Raw genomic sequence first — 25,276 nt, 5'->3', positions numbered from 1 at the left:
CAATATGGACCCAGGTAAATCTGGGATCAGGCTCAAGGACACAGCTGAACATAATGCTTATTATATAAAGAGGTTAAAGAGCCAGATGGAAGATCTTTTAACAAAGATCACCACTGAAGAACAGCAGGAAGCTTGTAATCAAGCTCCACAAAGGCTATCCCCACACCTATTAGATATAGCTTGGAGAGGGAGCAACCTAGAGCTAATGCGATTGTATGACAGTAGAGAGTATAAAATGCCACAGCAAGAGTTGCTGGAATTGCAGGTTAAACTACAGATGGAGATAGAGAAAGAAGAAAAAGCTAGGTTACTACAGATAGAACAGGAAGAGTTCAAACCAGTGGCAGAAACTAAGGAAGGAAATAAACGAATCACATGGACTTCAGTTGTAGAAATTCTTCTTAGCATTTTGTTGGTTTACCTTGTGCATTGTTGTTTTAAGGAATTTATTGATTACTCTTTCATTGAGAAGAAGTTTAGTTCTTTTTATGTGCAAAGCTCAGGTTTGATTTTAAATCAGCCTTTGGGGGATTTTCCAATTCTTCCCTCTGCCTCACCTTCTTGGGCCAAGGGAGTAGGGGGAGGAGGAAAAGGAAGGGCGATAATACCATCAGCACTGCCCATTAATCCATTTAAAACTCCTGTGTCTTCATTTCAAAGGACAGGAGTAGGCTTTATGCCCCAAGGCAAAAAGGAATTGTGGGGTATTGAGTATAATCAGAAAAGTTTTAAAAATACAGTTCAGTTAATTTCTAAGAAACCTTACAGGGACAAGACCTTGCAGTTAGAGAGAGTGGAGTTTTATACTTGTAAAACTGCTAGGATCGTCTTTGGAGAGTTGAAACTCCTCTTTTCTTACCTCGTGGATTTTCCACTTCCACAGGTGAGCTTGATTTCCCAACCCCCCACGGGTACTTATAAAACAGTGTCTATGTCTAGAATGGGTTGGAAAATTGCTGTTTTAATCACTAGAATAAATAGACAGTGTGTGATCTTTGACCCAGGAGGAAAATATCAGATTTATTGATTCACACTCCTGGAGTACAATTCGGTATCAGAAACTCAAACTTTGATTTTTAGGCAAAAGAATTCAGGGATATAGCCGAGTGTTCTAGTAAAGTCATTACTGCACAGACTATCCCCAAGATCTCTTCTAAACAAGAGAAGGGAATTTTGGGATATGTGATTGCTTACAATTTTAAATTTTGATTTTACATTTTTAAACACTTTTGATTTTACATCTTCAAAGTATTTTGATTTTACATTTTAAAGTTATTTTGGTTTTATATTTTTAATCTATTTTGGTTTTACACTTTTAAATTATTTTGGTTTTACATTTTTAAATTCTTTGCCTTTTACCTTAGCAATGCACTTCGGGCATACACAGAAAGTGCAGCTAAGTGACAGACTTACTAACTTTTGTCTGACTTTTGTTAATCTTTTTGACAACAACTTTGTTTTCACTATGATGTGGAAAGGCCTGGATGGCATTTGGAAAGGCCCAAGTTGGGCCCCGAGTACATTCCTTCCTAGGTGCAGATCCAGCAGTAGAGTTCATCCCCACCAGAGACTTTTGTAACCTGGGGATCCAAGAGAAGGACCAGACAACAGCCCAGAAGGACCAGCCAGATGTCCGAAGCCCTCCAGACACTGATGGCAGCAATGCCCCTCCTGACCATGACACCAGAGACAGCAGACACAGTTCCAGTGTTGCAGCTGAAATGGACTGTTTTGGGTGATACGCAATATAAAGACTGTAAATGGACAATGGGCCTGCTTGCTTCTCCCGTGGCCACTTGCCATATGGTGGCCTGGGAAGAGGCTTTGCCCTATGCTTTCTATTGAAGGACTATGCTTTTAAATTAGTGGGTGAAAAACCAACACACCCACCTGCCATTGTTATTGAGACAATGTTACTGGACATGACTTTGCTTATGTGCACCTGTGAATCTAGAATTGTTCTAGGATTGTGAAAAGTGCAATAGAGAATTGTGATAAGCTAGAATTGTTCTAGAATTGTGAAAAGTGCAATTGAGAATTGTGATAAACTAGAATTGTTCTAGGATTGTGACAAGTGCAATTGAGAATTGTGATAAGCTAGAATTGTTCTAGGAGTGTGAAAAGTGCAACAGAAAATTGTAAGAAACTAGAATTGGTCTAGAACTGTGATAAATGTAACTAGAATTGTGACAACCTACCTACTAATATTTGTTAACTAGAATTGTGATGTTTTACCTTGTTGACTTCCCACCTCAGTGTTGACATCCTACCTCATTGGCATCCAACCTCTTTGGCCTATTATCTCGAGTATGACTTTGATGAATGGGTTGAACACTTGGGCCACTGTTGAGCCTGATTCTCATTGTCATACTTCTGTTTACTGATCTGCTGCTTTGTACCTCCTTGGGCATAACACTCTGTCATCTCATGGATCAAGTGAACTATAGCTGGTGCTAAAAGTTTAGCTTGGTGAGATGTGCGGTTCCCGCAAAACAAGAGAAAGGGAATTGTAAGGGCCCTTTAAATGGGCGGACACAGTGCATCGGGATTGAGGCCCAGAAGTAATTTCTGTGGATATTAGGACTGCCCTTGGGCGGGATCCTGGCCATATTGAGATAGTTTCGTAATGGGTGACTCTCTCGCTGATTGGCTGTGTGTGTGACCTCACAGGCCCTATATAAGCCCACTGCAGGCAGCAACCGCCCTCTTTAACCTCGTGCTGTTCACCCTGGCTCCTAGCCTGGGTGGCCAAGCCAAGATGGGTAGCCGAAAGAGGTAAGGATTTTGGTAGTGAACACATGGGTCTTCTGACCAGGTGTTCACTCGGGAACCAACAAGTCAGGGCATCAGCTAGGGCATTATGTGAGTAGGTATAATAAAGGCTTTTAAGATTACACGTGGTTGTTCTTGAGTGCGCTACCGGTTATTAAGCTATAGATTCAAGAGATTGTGGCCAGAGACCTTAGAAGGCCTCAGAGGAGGCGAGCCGGGTAGAGCTCACACTGCAAAGGACAGTGGTCAAAGGTACTCTGGTGGGTCTAGGACAGACTAGTAATTGTAACTGCCAGGAGAGCACGTTACAACTATGTATCCAATGAATAAAAAACAAATAGGAATTGTAATCATGCTTTCTGATACAGCAAAAACAAACTTTTAAAAAGTGAAAAGAGCTATTACAGAATTTACATTATGCTGAAAGAAACCATAGACAGTAATCTAGTTTCTGAAATAAAAGCATACACTTGAAATTCCTACATCCAAATTCAGGAAGGAAACATTAATGCAATTATAAAAAGATATAAATAGCAATAATAGTGACAGGAGACTTTAATATTCCTCTCTCAGTTTTGAATAAATCTACTTCTGACTGAAAACCTATAGTGTTTGGCTTCTGAATGAGGAAACAAGAAAACCTCAATCTTAATTTAATAATCGGTTATTAATACGAGAAAAATTTTTCTTATGTGTAAGAAAAATCTATCCCCAATAGATAAATAGTCAAAGGATATGAACAAACATTTTTCAAAATAATTGCAAAGTATTTGCCACCATGGAAAAATAAGCCTGAGGTTTCCCTCATAACCTGCAAATAGACAAAGATAAATGAATGAAAATAGCAATTGTTTCTGTTTTGGCTAGAAACCAAGAGGGTCTTCCCCTTCCAGATTGATTGTGTTTTTTTGTTTGTTTGTTTTGTTTTTTGACTAGGTGAAAGAGGCCATTCTCTGCCTCATATTTTATCTAACCTTAATCACTTAATGGGTGTGACCTCAGTCAAACTGCTGCCAGTTAAAAGATCTTAGCTCAAAAAGCCCATTGCAGCCAGGGCCCTCTCAAGGCATCCTGATCTATATCTTGGCTCTGGACCCAGATGATTCCAGAGGAGAAAGTGAGGCTGATATCTTTGCCCAGTCCACTTTCACTTCAGTCCAATTCATTTGTATGCCATATTATCACTTCCCTGACGTCATGGTCCTCTTTGAGAGCAAAGGACAAACACCTACTAGCTATATGAAATGGGTCATGTTACTTAACCCTGTTTGTTTCAGTTTCCTTATCTATAAAATGAGCTGGAAAAGGAACTGGAAAACTACTTCAGTATCTTTGCCAAGAAAACCCTTAATGGGGTCATGAAAAGCCAGACACAATGGAAAAACAATTGAACAGAGTCATACAGCTAAGAAGAATTAATGATTTATTCTAAAGTGACACTTTTTAGAATAGAACAGGCAAGTACATGTTGAAACAATGGCTCAAACAAATTGAGCCTGACTACTGATACAGCCACAAAAGTCTTTTATGGAAATGTTATTTCAGTTACTTTACTTACTTCATGATTAAAGGATCATAATAAAATGTTATCATGTCATACAGATGGAAAACTGAGAAAAAGAGGGGGAAAGTTGCTTTAGAGTGGAGATAAAGACAAAGATCATGTAGGTTAGCAATTACTATTTAGTAGATAGAACAGGATATATAAGAAACAATTTAAGGTAGCACAGGGATATCACTTTCTTCCTTTATACTAAATACTATTCTATTTCTTCTAGGAAACAATCATAACACAAAAATAACTTACTATATAAGCAATTCATTTTGGCTAGCAGAGCAGTCCTCCCAAGTTAAAAAAGTTGGGAAGAGAGTGAAGACTGTAAACCAGGAAAGTAGAAAATTCCAAAGGTAAAGAAGGAAAATGAATAAATGATGAGGTAATAGGGAACCTCAAAATGATGAGGTAACTTGAACCAAATCATGAGATAAATACCTAATAATGAGGTATATACCTCAATAGGATTAAATGAGGTCTAGTGGCAGGATTCGGGGTACAGGGAGTCACATGGAGCTCCCCTGCAACCCTCTTAGGATTCGGCCCAAGGATACAAAGTTAAATCAGGTCTAGTGGCGGTGAGAGTTCCCTGTAAATGAATTTACAGGCCCGAAAACCTAGATGGGTAAAAGATGTTTATTGCAGGGTTTGGAAGCAAAGTTAAGGTCTGGTTAGTAAAAGGCATTAGATAGAGGAAGACACACACCGAAAGCGGCGGGGACAGAGAATCTCTGATGCAAGCATCTTGGCTGGCATCTTTCAAATCTCTGAACCAAAGATGGTTCTAGCTTTGCTCTTTTTATCTTCTTGAAGAAGTAATGGGCGGAGCTCAGGTTAATTCCTAGAAGGCCAGATTTTTGGCGGGCTTTATCCAAGCCAGCTAGATCCAGTGGGGGACTGGGTACAAGCCCAGACTAGTTTGACCAGATCTTGTATCAAAGTCCAAGTCCCAAAGGAAGTTGTAGATCAAACAAAGAATACCAAAGGGGCTACCGCCCTCAACATAAAGACTCCAAAAACTTTGATATCATAGTGAAAGATAAGAACAAAGCACATTATACTTTATAACCATTTATAGACCTATATTCTAGTCTTTCCTCTCAAATTGTTCCCTGGATCCAGTACAAAGTCAGGGATCTTAGTAAGATTGTACTGTGGAGACTAGTATCCCAACAATAGCTTAAACAAACTTAAGCTGAAAGTTTATATTAATTAGCCAGGAATAAAAGATATGCTATAGGAAAAAACAAAACAGTAGACATCTACAAATACCCAAAGAATTGGAAGGCATTCATGGATCACTTAAAACCTCTGGCTCATGCAGCTAACCAATGAAAAGAAGGATACATTTTTAGATTTTCATTACAATATTTTATTAATTACATGCCATTTTTCATTCTCTTCCTTCACACACACACACACACACACACACACACACACACACACACACACACGCCTGCTTTTTTATTGGCAAGGTAGAAAAAAGATGGCCATAGAATTATGATATTACAAATTGAACAATGCAGCATTCCAACAACAGGTTTAAAAGCAAAACATACAAGGGTATATATTTTGCCACAAGGTAAAAAAGGGGGAGAGAAATCAGGAAACTGAATCTTACCAAGATTCACTGAAAAGTGACTGATATTTCTGAACATTTAAATTCTCTGGAAGCCATTTTCTCCTGAAAGGGCAAAGTCACCTTGGGGCCACTGAAATGAGATTCAGAGCTAGGAATTAAAGCCTAAAGTTCTTTCATTGTCTAATCATCTATCTCAAGATATCTCTTCTTTTCTCTTCAGTTTTTAATATTAATTTAATTTAATATTACATACCCTCTTCTTTTTCTGATTCAAAGGAGAATTATTTGATATTTAACAAATAATAAGCTATTGTCGAGTCTAAATTTAAAAAATCCTAAGTAGCTTCCCTTTATGAATAATATTAAGATATAAAATATTTTATCATTGTCAATTTTTTCAAATGAGTTTTCTCTTTGCCATAAATAGCTATCAGATCTAGAATCAATCAGGTACTTTGATACAAAGAAATACGTAAATATTACTGAATGATTTAAGATCTATTACATTTTAACAATAATTAATATACTATTTAATATTTATTCAGCACTTGCATTGTTTTATGATGTTTTTACTAAAATAACTAATACAGATACATTGTTGCATACAGTAGATTGAGATAATTAATCTATTACTGTAATGACCAAAAGGGAAATGTGGAACTCTTTGTAGTTCTTATTGGATTAAAATTATCAGCACTACCAGGATAAGAATGGAAGGAAATTCGAATTTATTTAACAAAGTTAAGAAAATGAGAAGATAACCTAGGGCAAGTAAAAAATATATAGATGGTATTCTACATGGAAAAATAGTAATTAGTTAAAGTTTGTATGGAATGATTATTGGCTAAATAATCTTTGGTGATCATTGCAAATAATTCACATTAACCAAAAATTATATTTCATGTGCAGGAGGAGAAATACTGGCAAGTGGTTTTGTCTTAGAAATGAACCTACTAGATAAAAGAGCATTTAGTCTATGAGTTGTTCCAGTACCATTTAAAAGGAAAAGTAAATGTATGTAGGTTAACAAAAAAGGAGTATTAGATTTGCAATGCAGAAAATTAGATTTGCATCCTGATTCTGAAACTTATTATTTATAGGATTATTATGAACATTGCCAGCACCAGTTTCTTGGTTTGTGAATTAAAGATAAAGATCCTTATATTATATACCCAGAAGAGTTATCATTTATTTATTATTAACAGCAAATCAAGAGAAACATTCCTGTATAATTGAGAAAGAGCTGGCTGAAAGGGCAGAAAAACCTTGTTTCAAGTTGTATCTCTGACACTGTGTGTGATTCTGGGAATATCACTACTCTCCTAGGGCAACTCTCTATGATTGTAAATTGAAAAGAAGGCATATTAGTAAGGGACATTCCTCACATTAGAGTTTCCTGTGCTAATTAAATCATAGGCCTAATTACTATTTCTATAAAATCAATATATTTGTCTTTAAAATTAATGGGAAAGATTTGAGGGTCTTGTGCTACAATATTTAAAACTTCAAGGTATTTTTGTCTAAGGAGAAAAGGCTGAAAGAAGTACCTTTATATTTTCTCAAAACTGCCGATAAACTCCTTGGCTTTTCTTCACTATCCTGGTCTATCTGATCATCACTATTCCACTCTTCAGATTTGGCATTCCTCTCCAGTTTCCAAGTATCAAATTCATTTTCTTGTGTTTCTAAGGCAGGCAATACATGTTTTGATAAATTTTCATCAATAAGCTCAGTAGATACAACTTCTTCATAATATGAAGGGAATTCTTGTTGACATGTGCTGTCCATGGAGGCTGCATAGTCTATCATCAGTGGAGCTTCACTGTCCTGAGATAATGAAATCTATCAGTGAAAAGAAATCATTATCAGTACCAGTACCTAAAGAGTGAAAGGAAGTCAGTTGTAAGTAAAATTAAAACTAAACAAAATGGGAGAAGAAATAACCTTGTTGAAAACTTGTTTTCTTTGGCTATTAAAGAATCTTTAAGAAGACAGTAATCAAGAATATATAATTTGTTTAGTATGGAGCTAGCTCTATCAACATAATTTAGCATATAAGCCTTAGAAAGTTGCCCATGTTTCTCTTTCTATAAAGTAGAGGAAATGATAAATTAATAGAAATCATATAAAACAAACAAGGACACTTAATATGTTAAAACTTTTTAAATTATGTTGCTTATAAGATGGATGTAGATGTTAAGCACTGAATCTATGTCCTTTAACATTCCATATATATGCATGTATATGTATATTGCCTATATGTATGGGAGGAAACATAAGTGAATAAAATATTATATCCTTACTTCAATTACCCATACCCAAACAAAGTCTGATCATCAGTCGACTCTATCTTAACAATGGTACTAATCACCTAATGGCAAGCAGAGATACAATGTCATCAGGTATGCAGGCCCAAATGCAAATTTTTAAAGATGAAATTTATTTTTTATATATTATCATCTCCCTATTTTTTTAAGGTCTTGATATTCTTTCCTTTTATCCTCCCGCCCCTGCTTTTTTAGAGTGGTTGAACTATTTTACTTTTCCCAATTACATGCAAAACCAATATTTAACATTTATTTTTAAAATTTTGATTTCTAAATCCTCTCCCACCCCTGCCCCCACCATGGAGAAGACAAGTAATTTTATATAAGTTATACATGTGCTGTTATGCAAAGAATATTTCTAACACAGACCAAAAAAACAAAACAAAACCACAAACCCTCAAAAAAAATGAAAAAAATTTTTAAAAGTATGCTTCAATATATATTCTGACACTAATTTGTTCTCTAGTTATCCTCTCTTTCTGAAACCATCTCATTTTCTAATGGTACCTCTCTTTTATCTTCCCAGTGCCCAAATGTTGCTCTTTGGCTGCCAAAGGTCCCCAGAAATTATATTCTCTTTAATTAAGATACAGATAGAAGGAATCAAAATCAGGAGCCAGTAAGAGCTGGTTGAAGCGCACACTGCTAAATGATATCTAACTTTTGTTGGGATATCTACTGCACAGCAGTCTTTTTATTCCTCTATCATTGACTGTCTATCATACTTTTATTTTCCTCCCTTAGTAGTAGTAGTAAAATCTCTTTTCCCAGTGACTTTCTAATAATCTTGCTTGTTGGCCCTTAATACTAAGCCTGTATTGATAAATGCTGGGAAATGTTGATGAATAAGAGAAATATACAGCTCTGCTGACTGGATCCAGTACACAATTATGATATTCAAGTGTGCTGATAAATGGTTAACAAATGACTTTCAGAGAAAAAAATATAAATGATAAACCTTTAAGTTTAATCTGAATAATTAATATTTTCTCCATCACTTTCTTAAATCTAGGTAATCAACTAAACAATAAATCAAGCCTTGTGTAGTGTTTGCTGATTTCTGGGGTATAAATGCTCACATTAAAATTTTAATGATCAAAATCAGTAGTCAATATGAGCTGGTTCCAGCATATGATTTGTTTGGACCCTGCCTGGCTCAGAGTGCATGTAAATAGCAATTGTTTCTGTTTGAACAGAAACCTTGAGAGTCTTCCCCTCCTAGATTTTTTAAACTAAGTAATAGAGGCCATTCTCGGCCTCATTTCTTTCTCCCCTCCCCCCAAGTCTCAATTTAATTTATTTAACTTTTTAAAAAATTGTGTTATCTTTCAACATTTGCTTTTATAAAATTTTGGTTTCCTTTTTTTTTTTCCCCTCTGCCTTTCCCAAGACAGAAATCTCATATAGGTTATACAAGTACAATCATATTAAATATATTTCCACATTAGTCATGTTGTGAAAGAAGAATAAGAACAAAGGGGAAAAACAATAAGAAAGAAAAACTACCAAAAAACAAAAATAGTATGCTTCAATCTGCATTCAGACTCTATTATTTGTTTCTCTGGAGGTGGATAGAATTTTCCATATGAATTTTTTGGAACTGTCATATCATTGTATTGTTGAGACAAATAAAGTCTATCTAAAGTTGATCATCTGCACAATGTTGTTGTGTACAGTGAACGACTCTTTGTTCTGTTCACTTCACTCAGCTTCAGTTCATGTGTGTCTTTCCAAGATGGCTAGATCAGTTCACAACTCCACCAATAATGCTTAGTGTTCCAATGTGCCCACATCCTCTTCAATATTTTAATATTTTCATTTTTTGTTATATTAGCCAATCTGATAGGTGTGAGGTGGCTTGTTTTTATTGCATTTCTCTAATCAATCATAAATTAGAGCATTTTTTTTATTTAAGTAAAAATGGCTTTAATTTCTTCATCTGAAAACTGACTGTTCATATCCTTTGACCATTTATCTGTTGGGAAAAGTTGACTCAATTCTCTATGTATTTTAGAAATGAGGCTAAACACTAGCTATAAAAATTGTTTCCCAGCTTTCTGTTTCCCTTCTAATCTTGTTTGCATTGGTTTTATTTGTGCAACCCCTTTTTAATTTAATGTAATCAAAATTATCCACCTTCTACTTTATAATATTCTCTATCTCCTCTTTGGTCATAGATTTTTCCCTTCTCCATAGATCTGACAGGTAAACTATTTTTTACCCTCCTAATTTGCTTATAGTATAACTCTATCTGTCTAAATCTTGTACACATTTTGATCATATCTTGGTATAGGATCTCATTTCTTACCTATCCTTAATCATTGATTGGCCTTGCCTCAGTCAAACTGAAATCTGTTAAAGATCTTAGCTTGAAAAATCCAAGGTCTCCAACTGCATCCTGGGGCATCTCTAGTCATCCTGATCTATATTTTGCCACTGAACCTAGATGGCATTGCCCTCCCTCATTTAAATACAATTCACTTATGTGTCACAGCATCACTTGCTAAATATCATGGTCCTCTTTAAGCATAAAGAACAAAAAAGAAAGACAACATGATAGCTAACCTTTACTGGGCTCACTGCTGCCCAGCAATTTTCTTCATCTATCAGGGACTTTCTATTGCACTTGCAGCAGTTACTGTCCTAAACCAAACCTACTGCTTTGTTAAAAAAACAAAACAAAACACCCTACCAAAACTTGTAATCTCCTCTACTTCATTACTCAAATCCCTTTACATCTTAATTTTTTTTTTTTTTTTTTTTTTTTTTGGTTCTAGTAGGAGGAAGAGGTAGCACCAATTCTTTTTCAAAGCTGGCCTATTTACTTATAGTTTTGATTCAATTTCTTCCAATTTTCTTTGGTTCTTTCCCTGCAATCTAGAAAACATGTTCAGTTTCCCACTCTTCTTCCCCTTACTCCTGCCTCTGCAAACAAAACAAAACAAAACAAAAAAGCAAAAATCCTCTTTATGCTGACCCTGCCATCATCTTTAGCTTTAGAAATGAAACATTCCACACTCACTGCTTCTACTTCATCATTCTACATGCCTTTGCGTTTTGGCTTCTGACCCCTAAAACTATACATTAATGAGTATCAGTTGCTAAATCTAATTACTAATTCCTAGTTTTCATTTTCCTCAACCTTTCTTTAGCTTTTCATACTGTAACTACCTTCTCTTTCCTTCATGTCTGAGATACTGCCCTTGATTCTTTTCTGACCATTCCTCTCATTCCTTTGCTGGTTAAAAATTTCTCTCTAGGGGACAGCTAGGTGATGTAGTGGGTAGAGAAGCAGCCCAGAAGTCAGGAGGATTTGAATTTAAATATAAATTCAGGCACTTAACACTGCCTAACTGTATGACCCTAGGCAAGTCACTTAACCCCAATTGTCTCAGGAAAAAAGAAAAAAAATTCTCTCAAAGGTTCTATCCTGAACCTTTTTCCTCTTTTATCCCTAGTTGTCCTTATCCATGTCAATTCATTCAACTATCATTTATATGCAAGATTCCCAAATTTGTCTAACCCTCAAGGCCTCTTCCTAGTCCTGCATTCTTAATTGGTTCCTGATCTCAACTGGATGTCCCATCAATAATATTTCAAGCTAAATTATATTCAAATCTGACTGTATCATGTTCCTACCAAGAATTTTCCTACTTCTAAACTGTCTTATTTTTGTTATTATCATCCTTCCCAGTCATTCAGATTCAAAACTGTAGAATTATTTTTTATTTTCTTCTCCCTCATTCTCCTTTTACAATCAGTTGACACATCTTGTCCATTTTTCTCCCACGTTTCTTTCATTTATCAATCAATCAAGGTATTAGGCATTCAAAGAGAAAATGTGAAGTCTCTGCCCTAAAGGAGTATACATTCTAATGTAGGTAACAACACACACATGTATGAATAGAAACAAAACATACATAAGGCAACCTTAGAGGGTAAGGCATGAGTAGATGGGAAGAAAAGAAAAGGCTGATGCAGAAGTTTGTGCTTGAGCTAAATCTTGGAAAAAAAACTAGTTTAAAAAAAAAAAAAACTAGTTTTTACAAGAAATGGAAATAAGGAAGGAGAAAATATTATGAAAGACAAGCAAACAATGAACATTTATAAACTCTTCCTGTGCCAGACATTGCACTAAGCTCTGGAGAAACAAATATGAACAAAAATAAAAACATTCCTTCCCTGATTTATAGAGCTTAATTCTAACGAGGGAAGAAATCATATAAAAGAAAATTGAAAAGCATGGAGCAGGAGGTAGCATACAGAACACATGGTACCCATGATGGATTATAGTGATAAGGTCCAGAGTTGGAAGCACATTGGAGGGGGAACAGAAGTGTGATTGGCCTGGTCTCCCCCAAAAGGGAGACCCAGCTACTGGAGAAGAAGCCTTGTTCCAGAGTGAGAAAGTAGCTGAGTCATGGTGGTGAAGTCCATAAAGTTATAAGCACAGTTGTATGGGGGATGAAGCAAACTGTGGATAAATAGTGCAAAGGCATGGAAAAAAGCATGGAGCACTGTGTGAAAAAAGGAACAAGGACAGAATGACTAGACTATAAACTTTATGAAAGGAAATCATGTATAAGAATTTTAGAAAGCACTTACCTCATAGGTTGTCGTGAGGATCAAATGAATATATGTAAAACACTTTGCAGCCCTTAAAGTACTTCACAAATGTTAACTATTATTAGCTGTTAGTTACAGGATTGGGCTGGAAAAGCTTTACATGCCAAAGTAATTTTTATTTGACCTAGAAGTAATGAGTACAGAGGTGATGTAAGACGTGACGTGGTTTATTTTAAAGATACTACTTGGGAGATAGAGAATACATTGAAGTAGAGAAAGAATTCATTAGGGTAACAAATTAGGAAAACAATGCTTTAGTTCAAATTAGAAATGATGATTGGCTGCACTAAGATGGTGCCTACATGAACAGAAAAAAAGGCAGCATATGCAAAAAATGTTATGGAGATAGAAATGGCAAGGTTTGTTAATTAATTGGATATATAGGATGAATGAGAATCAGGAGTCAGAGTAAACCAAGATTGTAAACATGGGTCTTTGGAGGAATAGTGACATCCTTGATAGAAATAGGGAAGTCTGGAAGAAAGGGCATCTAAAAGGAAAGATAACAAGTTATGTTTTGGACATGTTGAGTCTAAGATGCGTATGGAAAATCCAGTTTTCAATGTTCAATAGGGAAGTGTGATATGCTGCTGGAAGTCTGGAGAGGTAAATTATGAACATAGAAACGATAAGCAATCAGTAAATGTTTATTAAACACCTATTACACACCAGGCTAAATGGGGAGAAAGCAAAGAGGGGCAAAAGATAATCCCTGCTTTCAAAGAGCTTACAATCTGATGTGAGAGACAAATGCAAAGTCAGCTCAAACTTGTACTCTCTTTCTCTCTTTTTTTTTTCTCTCTCTCCAAATATATATATATATATATTTGCAAATCTCATAGAAGTTTATTATTGCCTTTTTAAAATACTAGATTCACAGAATAAACATGAATACCTTTCCCACTGAAACTTCTCATAATAAAATTAGTTTTCATCAACAAAATTATAGCAATTGATTTCATATTCAACATTTTGCTTCCACAGTTTCATACCCATTTACCAAAAAGAGAGAAAAGAATTTTAGTATCTATACTCTGAAACTAAGACTGATCACTGCATTCAATCTTTTGGATGCCTTTTTTAAGATTTTCCTTTTTGTTACTGTAGTTATTTTGTATATTGTTCTATTCTACTTCACTCTTTTAAAAAAATTTATGGGATAAAACAAGCATTTCCATAATTTAATACAATAAGAAAATCTGATTGTACATAAAACTGCAAATCTACTATGCAAATCTACAACTTGCCTTTCCTTTTAAATATACAATAAAATTATCACATGAATTTCATTTTTTCTCCCTCCCCAACCTAGAGATGACTATCCTTAGGTACATAATTGGATACATATGTATAAAATTATTCCATTCTTCTTTTTATCAGTCCTTTCTCTGGATGCAGATTGCATCTTTCTTCATAAATCCATTATAGTTAATTTGGATACTTATAATAGAAAAAAATAAGTTAGCTACTCAAAGTTATTCTAAAGACAATATTTTGTTTTAATTTTCAATGGTATTTTATTTTCCAAATACATGTAATGATAGTTTTCAACATTTGTTTGTATACTTTGTGTTCCAAATTTTTCTCCCTACTTCTTTTATCTTCCCTCTCCCCAAGATAGCAAGTAATCTGATATAGGCTAAATATGTGCAATTCTTTTAAACATATTTCCATATTTAAAGACAATATTGTTACTATATACAGTGTTCTCTTGGTTTTGCTCATTTCACTCTTCATTATTTCTTGCAAGTCTTTTACATGTTTTTCTAAGATCATTGCTCTGATAATCTCTTACAGCACAGTAGTATTCCATAACAATCATATACCACAACTTGTTCAGGCATTCTCCAAACAATGGGCATCCCCGTAATTTATATTTCTTCACCGCCATATAGAGGGCTCTAAAAATGTTTTTCAGAACATATAGGTTCTTTTCCTTTTTCCTTAATCATCTTTGGAAATAGATCAAGTAGTAGTATTGCTGGGTCAAAGTATATAGGTAGTTTAATAACTCTTTGGGCATAAATCCAGATTGTTCTCCAACAATGAACTAGTGTCTCAATTTTTCCACATCTACTCCAACATTTGTCATTTTCCTCTTCTATCATTTTAGCCAATCTGTTAGGCATAAAATGATATCCTAAGGTTGTTTTAATCTGCATTTCTCTAATCAATAAGGATTTAAAACATTTATACATGACTATAAATAGATTTCATTTATTCATTGGGAAACTGCCTGTTTATATACTTTGATATTTATCAATTAGGAAATGATTCATGTAGAGATTTGATAAAGTTCTTTATATATGTTTAGATATGATACCTTTATCTGATAAACTATCTATAAATTTTTTCTCCCAACTTTCTGCTTTCCTTCCTAAAACTAATAAAAATAGTTTTATTTGTAGAAAAAACATTTAGTTTAATGACATTCTTGGAAAATCCCAAAGACTCAACTAAAAATTTAATTGAAACAATTAATAATTTTAGAAAAAATAGCAGGATATCATTAGTATTCCTACATAACAAACAAAACTCTGCAAGAGAGAGTAAAAATTATTGCATTTAATATAACTTTAAGCAGTATAAAAATACCTAGGAGTACAACTGCAAAAACAAGCTTAAGAATTATATAAACAAGATTATTAAAACTCTACATAAATAAAATCAAATTTAAATAACTGGAGAAATATTAATTGTTCATGGGTAAGCAGGGCCAATATAACAAAAAATGACAATTTTATCCAAACTATACATTCAATGTCATCTCAATTAAATTAGGAATTTTTTTAAACTGAATTTTAGAAAAAGTAATCACATTTCACTTGGAAAAACAAAAAATTAACAATATCAAAGAAAATAATGGGGAGGAAAAAGCATAAAGGAGGGATGTCTAGCAGAACCAGATGTTGAACAATAGTATTATAAGGCAGTAATTATCAAAACTATCTGATATTAATGAAGAAATATAAAGACAGCAGAAAAACATAATAACCCATAATAACTTTGTATTTGACAAATGTAATGACATGTTTTTGGGATAAGAATTCACTATTTGTTAAGAAAACTGGAAAGCATTATGGCAGAAACTAGGCATGGACCAATTATCTCACACTATTTACCAAGATAAGGTCTAACTGGATATATGACCTAGATAGCTAACAACTATTTAATATTTTAATCTTCAATTCTTTTTCAATGCCAGGACTACAGGTAACTTATGAACTAATGGACTCTGTGATGATGCTGTAACATTTACTTTGAGCTTTTCCTTAGTATACATTTGGACTTGCAAGGATGGGCTCCTAGAGGATAGGCTTTGAGTTCTAAGAGTAATCCTTTAGATGGTTATAATTACTACCATAGCTCACTTGGACCCACAAGGACAGTCAATAAATAATTAGATTTTTAAATGTGGTATTTATTTAAAATGGCTTAGTAAGAAGAGTTGGTATAAAACACTTCCCCCAAAAGTCTGGGGCATACTTTCTCACAAATATGTGCAACTTTCTTGGGAAGAATGAATTCTGAATATAGAGACAGTGAGGCACACAAATAGAAGGCATATTGTAGTAAAGGGTACCTGACAACTATATGATCGGGAAATCCTTACTTTTTTGTAGAGTTTTCAAACATCATTGCTTGACTGAGAGAGAATTTACAAACTTATCACTTAAGCTTCTTTAGCTCATAAGAGCGCAGACAGAAGCAAATGGTGGTGCTATGATGCTTTAAGTTTTTGACAGTGAGATAAACAGTAGTAACAGAGAGTTAGATCATAAGACACAGGCACAGTTAGAAGGGACATTAGAGCCCATTGAATACAACTTTTCATTTTATAGTGAGAAAACAGGCCCAGAGACTTCTTTAGAATTAATGGAAAGTTCACGTTTAGATGTGGAGAGACTAAGCAACCAACATATTTAAAGATTAGCTCCAGAAATAGCTAAAAAACAATCACCCACAATAATTTATTGCCCACAAGAGAATTAGTTGAATTCTTTGAGGCGCAAGAAATGATTGCCTCAAAAAATTCTAAGCAAAAGAGAGAACCTATCATTTTTCAGTGACTGTCTAATGGCCCAGGAACAGACACTATGATGAAAGAAAACTCAGATACTAAGATCCAGCAATCTGTCCAAACAGGTGAAAAGGACTAAATTCAGAGTCAGTACTCTTTCTGCCTAAAATATGAACTTTAGATATTTCTAGGACACAGAAAAAAAACAAAACCAAACCACAGAGTGACATAATACTACTTGAATCCTCCACAAGTATAGGTATAGAGATATGACTGTATTTCTACTGAATTAATTTAGGCACAGGGTCTATTTCAACCTGTGAATTTACTAACTTATGTTGGATGTACTAGAAGAAACTGGAGAAATGGTTACACAAGCAGATAATACTATTAATGTCAGATATGCCTGAATGTAATTTGCCATTTACATATAATTACATATAATATAATGTTTATCTTGGACATTTATTTGAAATTTTTGTGAAATTCAAATGAGTCTTTTTCATAAATTAGAAAGGGAGCAACTCAATAGGATAAACAGGGGTCTGCTTCCCAAAGAGACCTCTAAAAGTCGGTCTAGGCAGAAGCAGGAGTAGAAGAGGAATGTAGCTACTGATATAAAGGGGGAGAGAAAGAAATGTGATATGGAAATGGGAGAATGTAAACATGGAAAGAAGGAACTGCCACAAAGAAAGAAGTCAGTTGAGGCAATTCAGAACAACCGAACATCTTGAAAGCTGGGATAAATTCTGTGTTGCTGTACAAAGAACATAGAATTTTCTAACAAACTGCCCTTCCTGGAATCAGTGAATCAAGAAGTATTTCAAAAGGTACAACAAGTACTAGAAAGAAAGAAAGGAAGACCAGGATGAAGTGACATCAGAAGAGATGCCAGTTCTCTGTGAGTTCCACAAGACTGAAAGATCCATGAGACTTAGAGATCTAAAACAAAAAGAAATTTATCACTTATAGTATAGGAGCTCTAGCAGGCACAACAGAAGAGATAGGCAGATGTGGACTAAGAGAGGTAGGATTTCCCTAGAGCTGAATGAAAGAAAATGCAATAGTAGTTTCAGTGGGGAATGTTTTACTCTTAAGCAATTGAAAGGATTTAGTATCACTTTGATTAGCAGAGGAAGAGATAGGAATGTAGTAAACATTGGGAAATGTATCCAGATCTAGTGTCATTTAGATAGAAGCAGCTATCAAAAGTTTATAGAATATAGGTGAGTAGAATATTCCAGGTTTTGACATGGTCATTGTGTTGTTTCAGAAACACTGTCACCAATCTAGTTCATATTCTTATCAACTGGACTATTGGCCACCTTTGTATAATCCATACTTCACATAACTGTCAAATAATCTTTTCATTGAACAGATCTGATAATGTCATCCCCAAGTTCAAAAACTAACAATGATTTTCTATTGCTTCTAGGATAACAAAACAAAACTTTTCAATCTGGCGTTTGAGAACAATTTAGCTATAGTCTACTTCCTTCACAGATTCTATGTTTTGGCCAAAGTGGACTTCTATCCACACATGTGTTTGACATGTTAATTCCTGTCTACATGTATGTAGCAGAGATTATTCATTTCCATGTCTGGAATGGCCTTTTTCATCTGCTATCTTTCAAAATCCTTATCTTCGCCGAGAAAGAGATTCAAAGAATTAGAGTAGGAAATGAGGAAATTAAACTATAACTTTTTGCAGATGACATGATGGTATACTTAGAGAACCCCAAAGACTCTGCTAAAAAGCTACTAGAAATAATTCAAAATTTCAGCAAAGTGGCAGGATACAAAATAAAGCCACATAAATCCTCGGCATTTTTATATATCACTAACAAAATGCAACAGCAAGAGATACAAAGAGAAATTCCATTCCAAACAAATGTTGAGAGTATAAAGTATTTGGGAATCCATCTACCAAAGAAAAGTCAGGAATTATATGAGAAAAATTACAAAACACTTGCCACAAAAATAAAGTCAGATTTAAATAATTGGAAAGACATTCAGTGCTCTTGGATAGGCCGAGCGAATATAATAAAGATGACAATACTCCCCAAACTAATCTATTTATTTAGTGCTATACCAATCAGACTCCCAAGAAACTATTTCAATGACCTAGAAAAAATAACAACAAAATTCATATGGAAGAATAAAAGGTCGAGAATTGCAAGGGAACTAATGAAAAAAAACTCAGAGGAAGGTGGTCTAAGTGTACCTGATCTAAAGCTATATTATATAGCAGCAGTCACCAAAACCATTTGGTATTGGCTAAGAAATAGACCGGTAGATCAGTGGAACAGATTAGATACAAAGGACAAAAAAGGGTACATCAATAGCAACCTAATCTTTGACAAACCCAAAGATACCAACATTAGGGATAAAAATTCATTATTCGGAAAAAACTGTTGGGAAAACTGGAAATTAATATGGCAGAAATTAGATATGGATCCACACTTAACACCATATACCAAGATAAGATCAAAATGGGTCCATGATTTAGGCATAAAGAGAGAGATAATAAATAGATTAGAGGAACAGAGGATAATCTACCTCTCAGACTTGTGGAGGAGGAAGGAATTTATGACCAGAGGAGAACTAGAGATCATTATTGATCACAAAATAGAAGATTTTGATTACATCAAACTAAAACGTTTCTGTACAAATAATACTAATGCAAACAAGATTAGAAGGGAAGTAACAAATTGGGAAAATATTTTTAAAAACAAAGGTTCTGACAAAGGTCTCATTTCCAAAATATATAGAGAACTGACCCTAATTTATAAGAAACCGAACCATTCTCCAATTGATAAATGGTCAAAGGATATGAACAGACAATTCTCAGAGGAAGAAATTGAAACTATTTCCACTCACATGAAAGAGTGTTCCAAATCACTACTGATCAGAGAAATGCAAATTAAGACCACTCTGAGATACCGCTACACACCTGTCAGATTGGCTAAGATGACAGGAACAAATAATGATGAATGTTGGAGGGGCTGTGGGAAAACTGGGACACTGATACATTGCTGGTGGAGTTGCGAAAGAATCTAGCCATTCTGGAGAGCAATCTGGAATTATGCCCAAAAAGTTATCAAACTGTGCATACCCTTTGACCCAGCAGCGCTACTACTGGGATTATATCCCAAAGAAATACTAAAGAGCCGAAAGAGACATATATGTGCCAAAATGTTTGTGGCAGCTCTTTTTGTTGTAGCTAGAAACTGGAAGATGAATGGATGTCCATCAGTTGGAGAATGGTTGGGTAAATTGTGGTATATGAAGGTTATGGAATATTATTGCTCTGTAAGAAATGACCAGCAGGAGGAATACAGAGAGGCCTGGAGAGACTTAAATCAACTGATGCTGAGTGAAATGAGCAGAACCAGAAGATCACTGTACACTTCAACAACAATACTGTATGAGGATGTATTCTGATGGAAGTGGAAATCTTCAACATAAAGAAGATCCAACTCACTTCCAGTTGATCAATGATGGACAGAGGTAGCTACACCCAGAGAAGAAACACTGGGAAGTGAATGTAAATTGTTAGCACTAATATCTGTCTGCCCAGGTTACATGTACCTTCGGAATCTAAAGTTTATTGTGCAACAAGAAAATGGTATTTACACACATGTATTGTACCTAGACTATATTGTAACACATGTAAAATGTATGGGATTGCCTGTCATCGGGGGGAGGGAATAGAGGGAGGGGGGGGATAATTTGGAAAAATGAATACAAGGGATATTATAAAATATATATATATATAATAAAAAATTAAAAAAAAGTCCTTATCTTTTTTCCTTTTAAAAAATTTTTTTCATTACAGCCTTTTATTGACAGAATATATCTATGGGTAATTTTTCAACATTGTCTCTTGCACTCATTTCTGCTCCAACTTTTCCCTTCCCTCCCTCCACCTCCTCCCCTAGATGGCAGGCAGTCATATACATGTTAAACATGTTATAGTATATCTTAGATACAATATATGTGTGCAGAATTTGTACAGTTCTCTTGTTGCACAAGAACAATCAGATTCAGAAGGTAAAAATAACCTGAGGAAAAAAACAAAAAATGCAAATAGTCCACATTCATTTCCCAGTGTTCCTTCTCTGGGTGTGGCTGATTCTGTCCATCATTGATCAATTGGAACTGAATTAAACCTTATCTTCTTTCAAGGCTCCCCTATATTGCTAGAGCAAATTGTCTTGTCTCTTTCTCTCCCTACCTTGTATTATACTTATTCTATGAAATGTTCTATCTCCTCACTGTTCCAATAACATTTAAACAGCAAATTTAAACAGAGAAAAAACTAGGTAAATTTTATCTTAGACTAATGTGTAAAACACAATAGGGGATTAATAGCTAGTTAGTGAATTGAAATGAATTCTATCCCAAAAACTAAGTCAATAGAGTTGTCATTATACTTTATAATGTGCTATAATGTATATAAAGGGGATAATAATCATGTGGATATTGACAGAATGTAAAGTATTTATGGCAAAAGGATAAATATAACACACATATCAATAAATATAGATGGTCTTTATAATTTTACCTTGGATTCCCCTTCTATGATAATAGTATTAGTCTTCCTTGGTGACTTGAATTTCAAATTTGAAGAATGACTTGGCTGTTGAACAGCATCTTCTGCAACTGGATCAGAATCATTCAATCCCAATAATTCTGTAGAGGGGAAGAAAATATTGATTTAATGAGGATCCTGGATCTTTTGGAATTGTGTTCATTTTGAAAGTACCATAAAGTTCTCATAATGTTAAAGTGAAAGCACTACTTTCCATTTTTAAGAGATATTAACATTTTCATAGTAAGATACAGAATTATCATGAATAAAACCTATAGTAGTTAAAATTGCTAATATTATCAAAACAAAAATTTATATTTTTTTAATAATACTTTTTAAACTTCTACTTTTAACACCAAAAGTTAGTCAACATTTTTAAAAAACAATACTTTGATGAATAATAAATTCATGATATGACATATATAGGTATAATAGATGCTCAATATAAAACTAGACCAGTTCCCTCATCCTATATCATCTCCAACATATTATTATTCAGAAAGGAAGAACAGTTGGATTAAAAAACAAATTAAATGAAACCATGAGTAAAAAAGAATCTTGGAGACATTAATTGTATCTGAAGAACAGAAAGCACTGTGGCAAGAAATTGCTTGGACCAAGATAACCTTTTTTAAAAAAATTTTTTTAGGGTGCAGCTAGGTGGTGCAGTAGATAGAGCACCAACCCTGAATTCAGGAGGACCCAAGTTCAAATCTGGTCTCAGACACTTAACACTTCCTAGCTATGTGACCCTGGGTAAGTCACTTAACCCCAGCCTCAAAAAAAAAAAAATAAAATAAAAAATAAAAAACATTTTTAAAAATTTATTATTTATTTACTTTTATCTTTTAATTTTGAATTCCATATTCTCTTCCTCTCTACTGCTCCTCCCCTACCCAATGAGAGCAATTTGATATAGATTATGCATATGAAACAAGATATCTTTTTTAATGACTCTGACTTTAATAACAGTTTTCACAGAAAAATCTATTAAGAAAATATCTACATCATAAATGACAATCAAATTATTTCAATCAGCATTAAATTAATTAAAGTATCCAGAAATATCAATTACATTTTTTTACATTTGATTTGACAAAGGTTTGACCTCAAGAACTTTGAATGTTATCTCTTCATAAGTTATTAGTTTTACTCTCAATTTTATCATAGTAAAAAAACGGAGTTGGCAAAAACCTAACATATTTAAAAACTATAAACAACAGTTTGAAGCATTTTAATTATACCTAGAATTTTTTGCTTACATTTAGGATTTTAGTATAATACAGCATGTTATTGCTAACATATTTCATTTTTCCACATGGAATAAATTAGATTTCTGCTATATATTCAAGTAAGGAATATCAGAGCCAATGAAATTAAGAATAACTGTGTTTTAAGGATTGCTAGGTGAGTCTGAGATTCCACTATGCCTAGATATACATGTATACTACTGCCACATATTTTCCTTAAAATAAATAAATTAATTTACTGGATTTAATTTCACTTGCTACATTTTTCTCAATTCAACTTTTGGAATTGCTCTGTCACTCATACTTCAAAAATGTGAAATGTTTGTAATTAATCTTGGAATAAATAACAAATCAGTAAATAAAGCATTCAACTACAAAAACAGATTTAAAAATTATGCTTTATTTATAGATATTTGGCCAACTAATTATTTGTTTCCTAGAGTACACACTTAGCAAAATACCTGATGGGATTGCCAACAAGAGCACAAACAGAAGACATCTTCTAAACAACAGCTTACTGTAATCTAGAGCTTTAGAGTAAGAATAAGAATACTAGAAATATTTATATAATACCTTCTATATACCAGCTTCTATGTTAAACACTTCACAAAATGTGCTCTCATTTATAAACAAAGCATAAAAACATACTTTCTTCACAATAACTCTGTGAAGTATATGAAGCAAATTTATTATCTCCATTTTTATAATACTCCAGTCATCTCACCAACTGTCTTATCTCTACTCAAAGACCATTGAGTATTTAAGTCCTACCCTGAGAAGGGTTCTATAATTAGTGACTACTCCATTTAGTTCTATTTCAGGCATGTCTCAATCACATTTCACTTGACTTTATACTCTCCTGCCATCTGAGGAAGAAATCTCCTTATATCCTCTCTCATCCTACTTTATGCCTGTCTAGAGTGACATTGGGAATAGATTGGTATAAAACTTCTAACCATGATCCTGAGGAAGAAACTTCTTTTGCCAAAGAAAATGGCACTTTTTTTTCTTTTCTTTTCTTTTTTTTTTTTTTTTAAATGTCTACAATCATAGACAGTTACTAGTAAAAAGGAAGGAGCCAGGATCAGAATCTAGGTTTTAGAAGAAACATTGAAATGATAACCTCAAAATTTCAGAAAAGAGATGTAGGTTTTCTTTTTTCTCACCAGAATTCAGTGCAGGAAATCTATCCACATTTAATCCAGGATTTGTTTTCATAGTGGTTATAGAATTAACCATGAAGGCACCACTAGTAGTCCCACAAGGCATCACAGTTTGGTCTTTTTCCATCTTTGCAGAAGGAACAGGAGTAGGATTTTTCCATGATTTTGGTTCATTTGGTTCTATGTAAAAGAACTAGAAAAGAAATGTTTAAGTTTTCCCACTTTTAAAGTAAGTGATGATGGAACACTAAAACATTTAAATACACTGAAGTAATTACAAATTTTTTTCCATTTAAAAATTAAGTATTTAAAATTCTTCTATAGTTTAATACTCAAATAGAGAAGCTAAAAAATGAAAAATGAATATATTAAGGTTCTCTGCTCAAAGTAAATGGACACCATTGAGCTAAAAAGAGTCATTCTCCTGGAGAATAAAGCAAAACTCAACAAGAAAAAGATACTTAAAATTAAATTTTAAAAAGCACATGAAAAGATCATTCAATTTAGTTCACTGCCTTCAGGATGGTAGTATTAACATTTTAAAAATGAGATAAAGGAAGCTGAAAAAATTGCATGACTTGCTCATATTCACACAATACTGTTGAACTAGAATTCTTATTTCTAGCAATATATTGTGCCCACAAAGTGAAAAGGAAGACAAGAAGTTTCTCATCATTTCAAGAAGAAATTAAATAAAGAATTGTTCTGAGTATTTTAGAAGTAGATGTATGCTCACACATGCATTGGACTCTATTAATCACTAAAGATCCTTCTAATTTCAAGGCATGAATTAAAGTCCCCGATTGGTAATATAAATATATTAAAAATATATATGATATTATGGTAATCTAATTTGACACAAGGTCAGTTCAGACTTTTGGAAAACCAATAAAAAATGACCAATTCCTATATCCATTTTTCCTTCTAGAAGCCCTTTAAATCTCTAAAGTCATCTATCCTGGGACAGTTCTAGAATATATCTAATCCAAAGACAGATCCATCGAAGGGACCACTAGAATAATTTTGGAATAAACACTGTAGCTGTTAAAGGTTTCATAAATCTAAAGTTTCAGTGATTTATAGTGATAATCCTACTCTACTCTAATTAAAATTGGCTTCTAAAAAAAGATACATTCACTATTGATTAAAGAAATTCTAAATAAAAGAATTCTGAGGTATCATCTCACACCTACCAGACTAGCTAACATGATTTAAAAGGAAAATGAGAAATGCTGAAGAACATGTGAAAAAATAGGTACATTAATGGACTATTATGAAGTTTTAAACCAGTCTAACCACTACAGGAAATAATTTAAAACTATACCCAATAGGGTATAACATTGCATATATATTTTGACTCAGCAATACCACTAAAAGTCTGTGTCT

At 33.9% G+C, this 25,276-nt stretch overlaps 1 protein-coding gene across 5 annotated transcripts in view; it reads right to left on the bottom strand.

Moving 5' to 3' along the window:
• C2CD2 (C2 calcium dependent domain containing 2) overlaps window positions 1–25,276 on the bottom strand; it is a 114,001-nt gene that overhangs the window by 8,831 nt on the left and 79,894 nt on the right. For 3 of the 5 annotated variants that reach the window (XM_074300481.1, XM_074300482.1, XM_074300480.1), the window contains 3 exons: window positions 23,894–24,083; window positions 21,451–21,578; window positions 7,457–7,751 (listed from right to left, as the gene is read on the bottom strand). In XM_074300481.1, coding sequence (XP_074156582.1) covers window positions 7,457–7,751; window positions 21,451–21,578; window positions 23,894–24,083 — 613 coding nt within the window. Of the gene's footprint in view, window positions 1–5,738; window positions 6,040–7,456; window positions 7,752–21,450; window positions 21,579–23,893; window positions 24,084–25,276 lie in introns of those variants that run through there. The other 2 variants (XR_012487985.1, XM_074300483.1) reach the window with 2 other exon arrangements.

The sequence above is a fragment of the Sminthopsis crassicaudata genome, chromosome 3 (assembly GCF_048593235.1).
Source record: "Sminthopsis crassicaudata isolate SCR6 chromosome 3, ASM4859323v1, whole genome shotgun sequence".
Taxonomy (NCBI): domain Eukaryota; kingdom Metazoa; phylum Chordata; class Mammalia; order Dasyuromorphia; family Dasyuridae; genus Sminthopsis; species Sminthopsis crassicaudata.
Note: the sequence above shows the minus strand (reverse complement) of the source record. Positions and strands in the feature narration are given on the sequence as shown.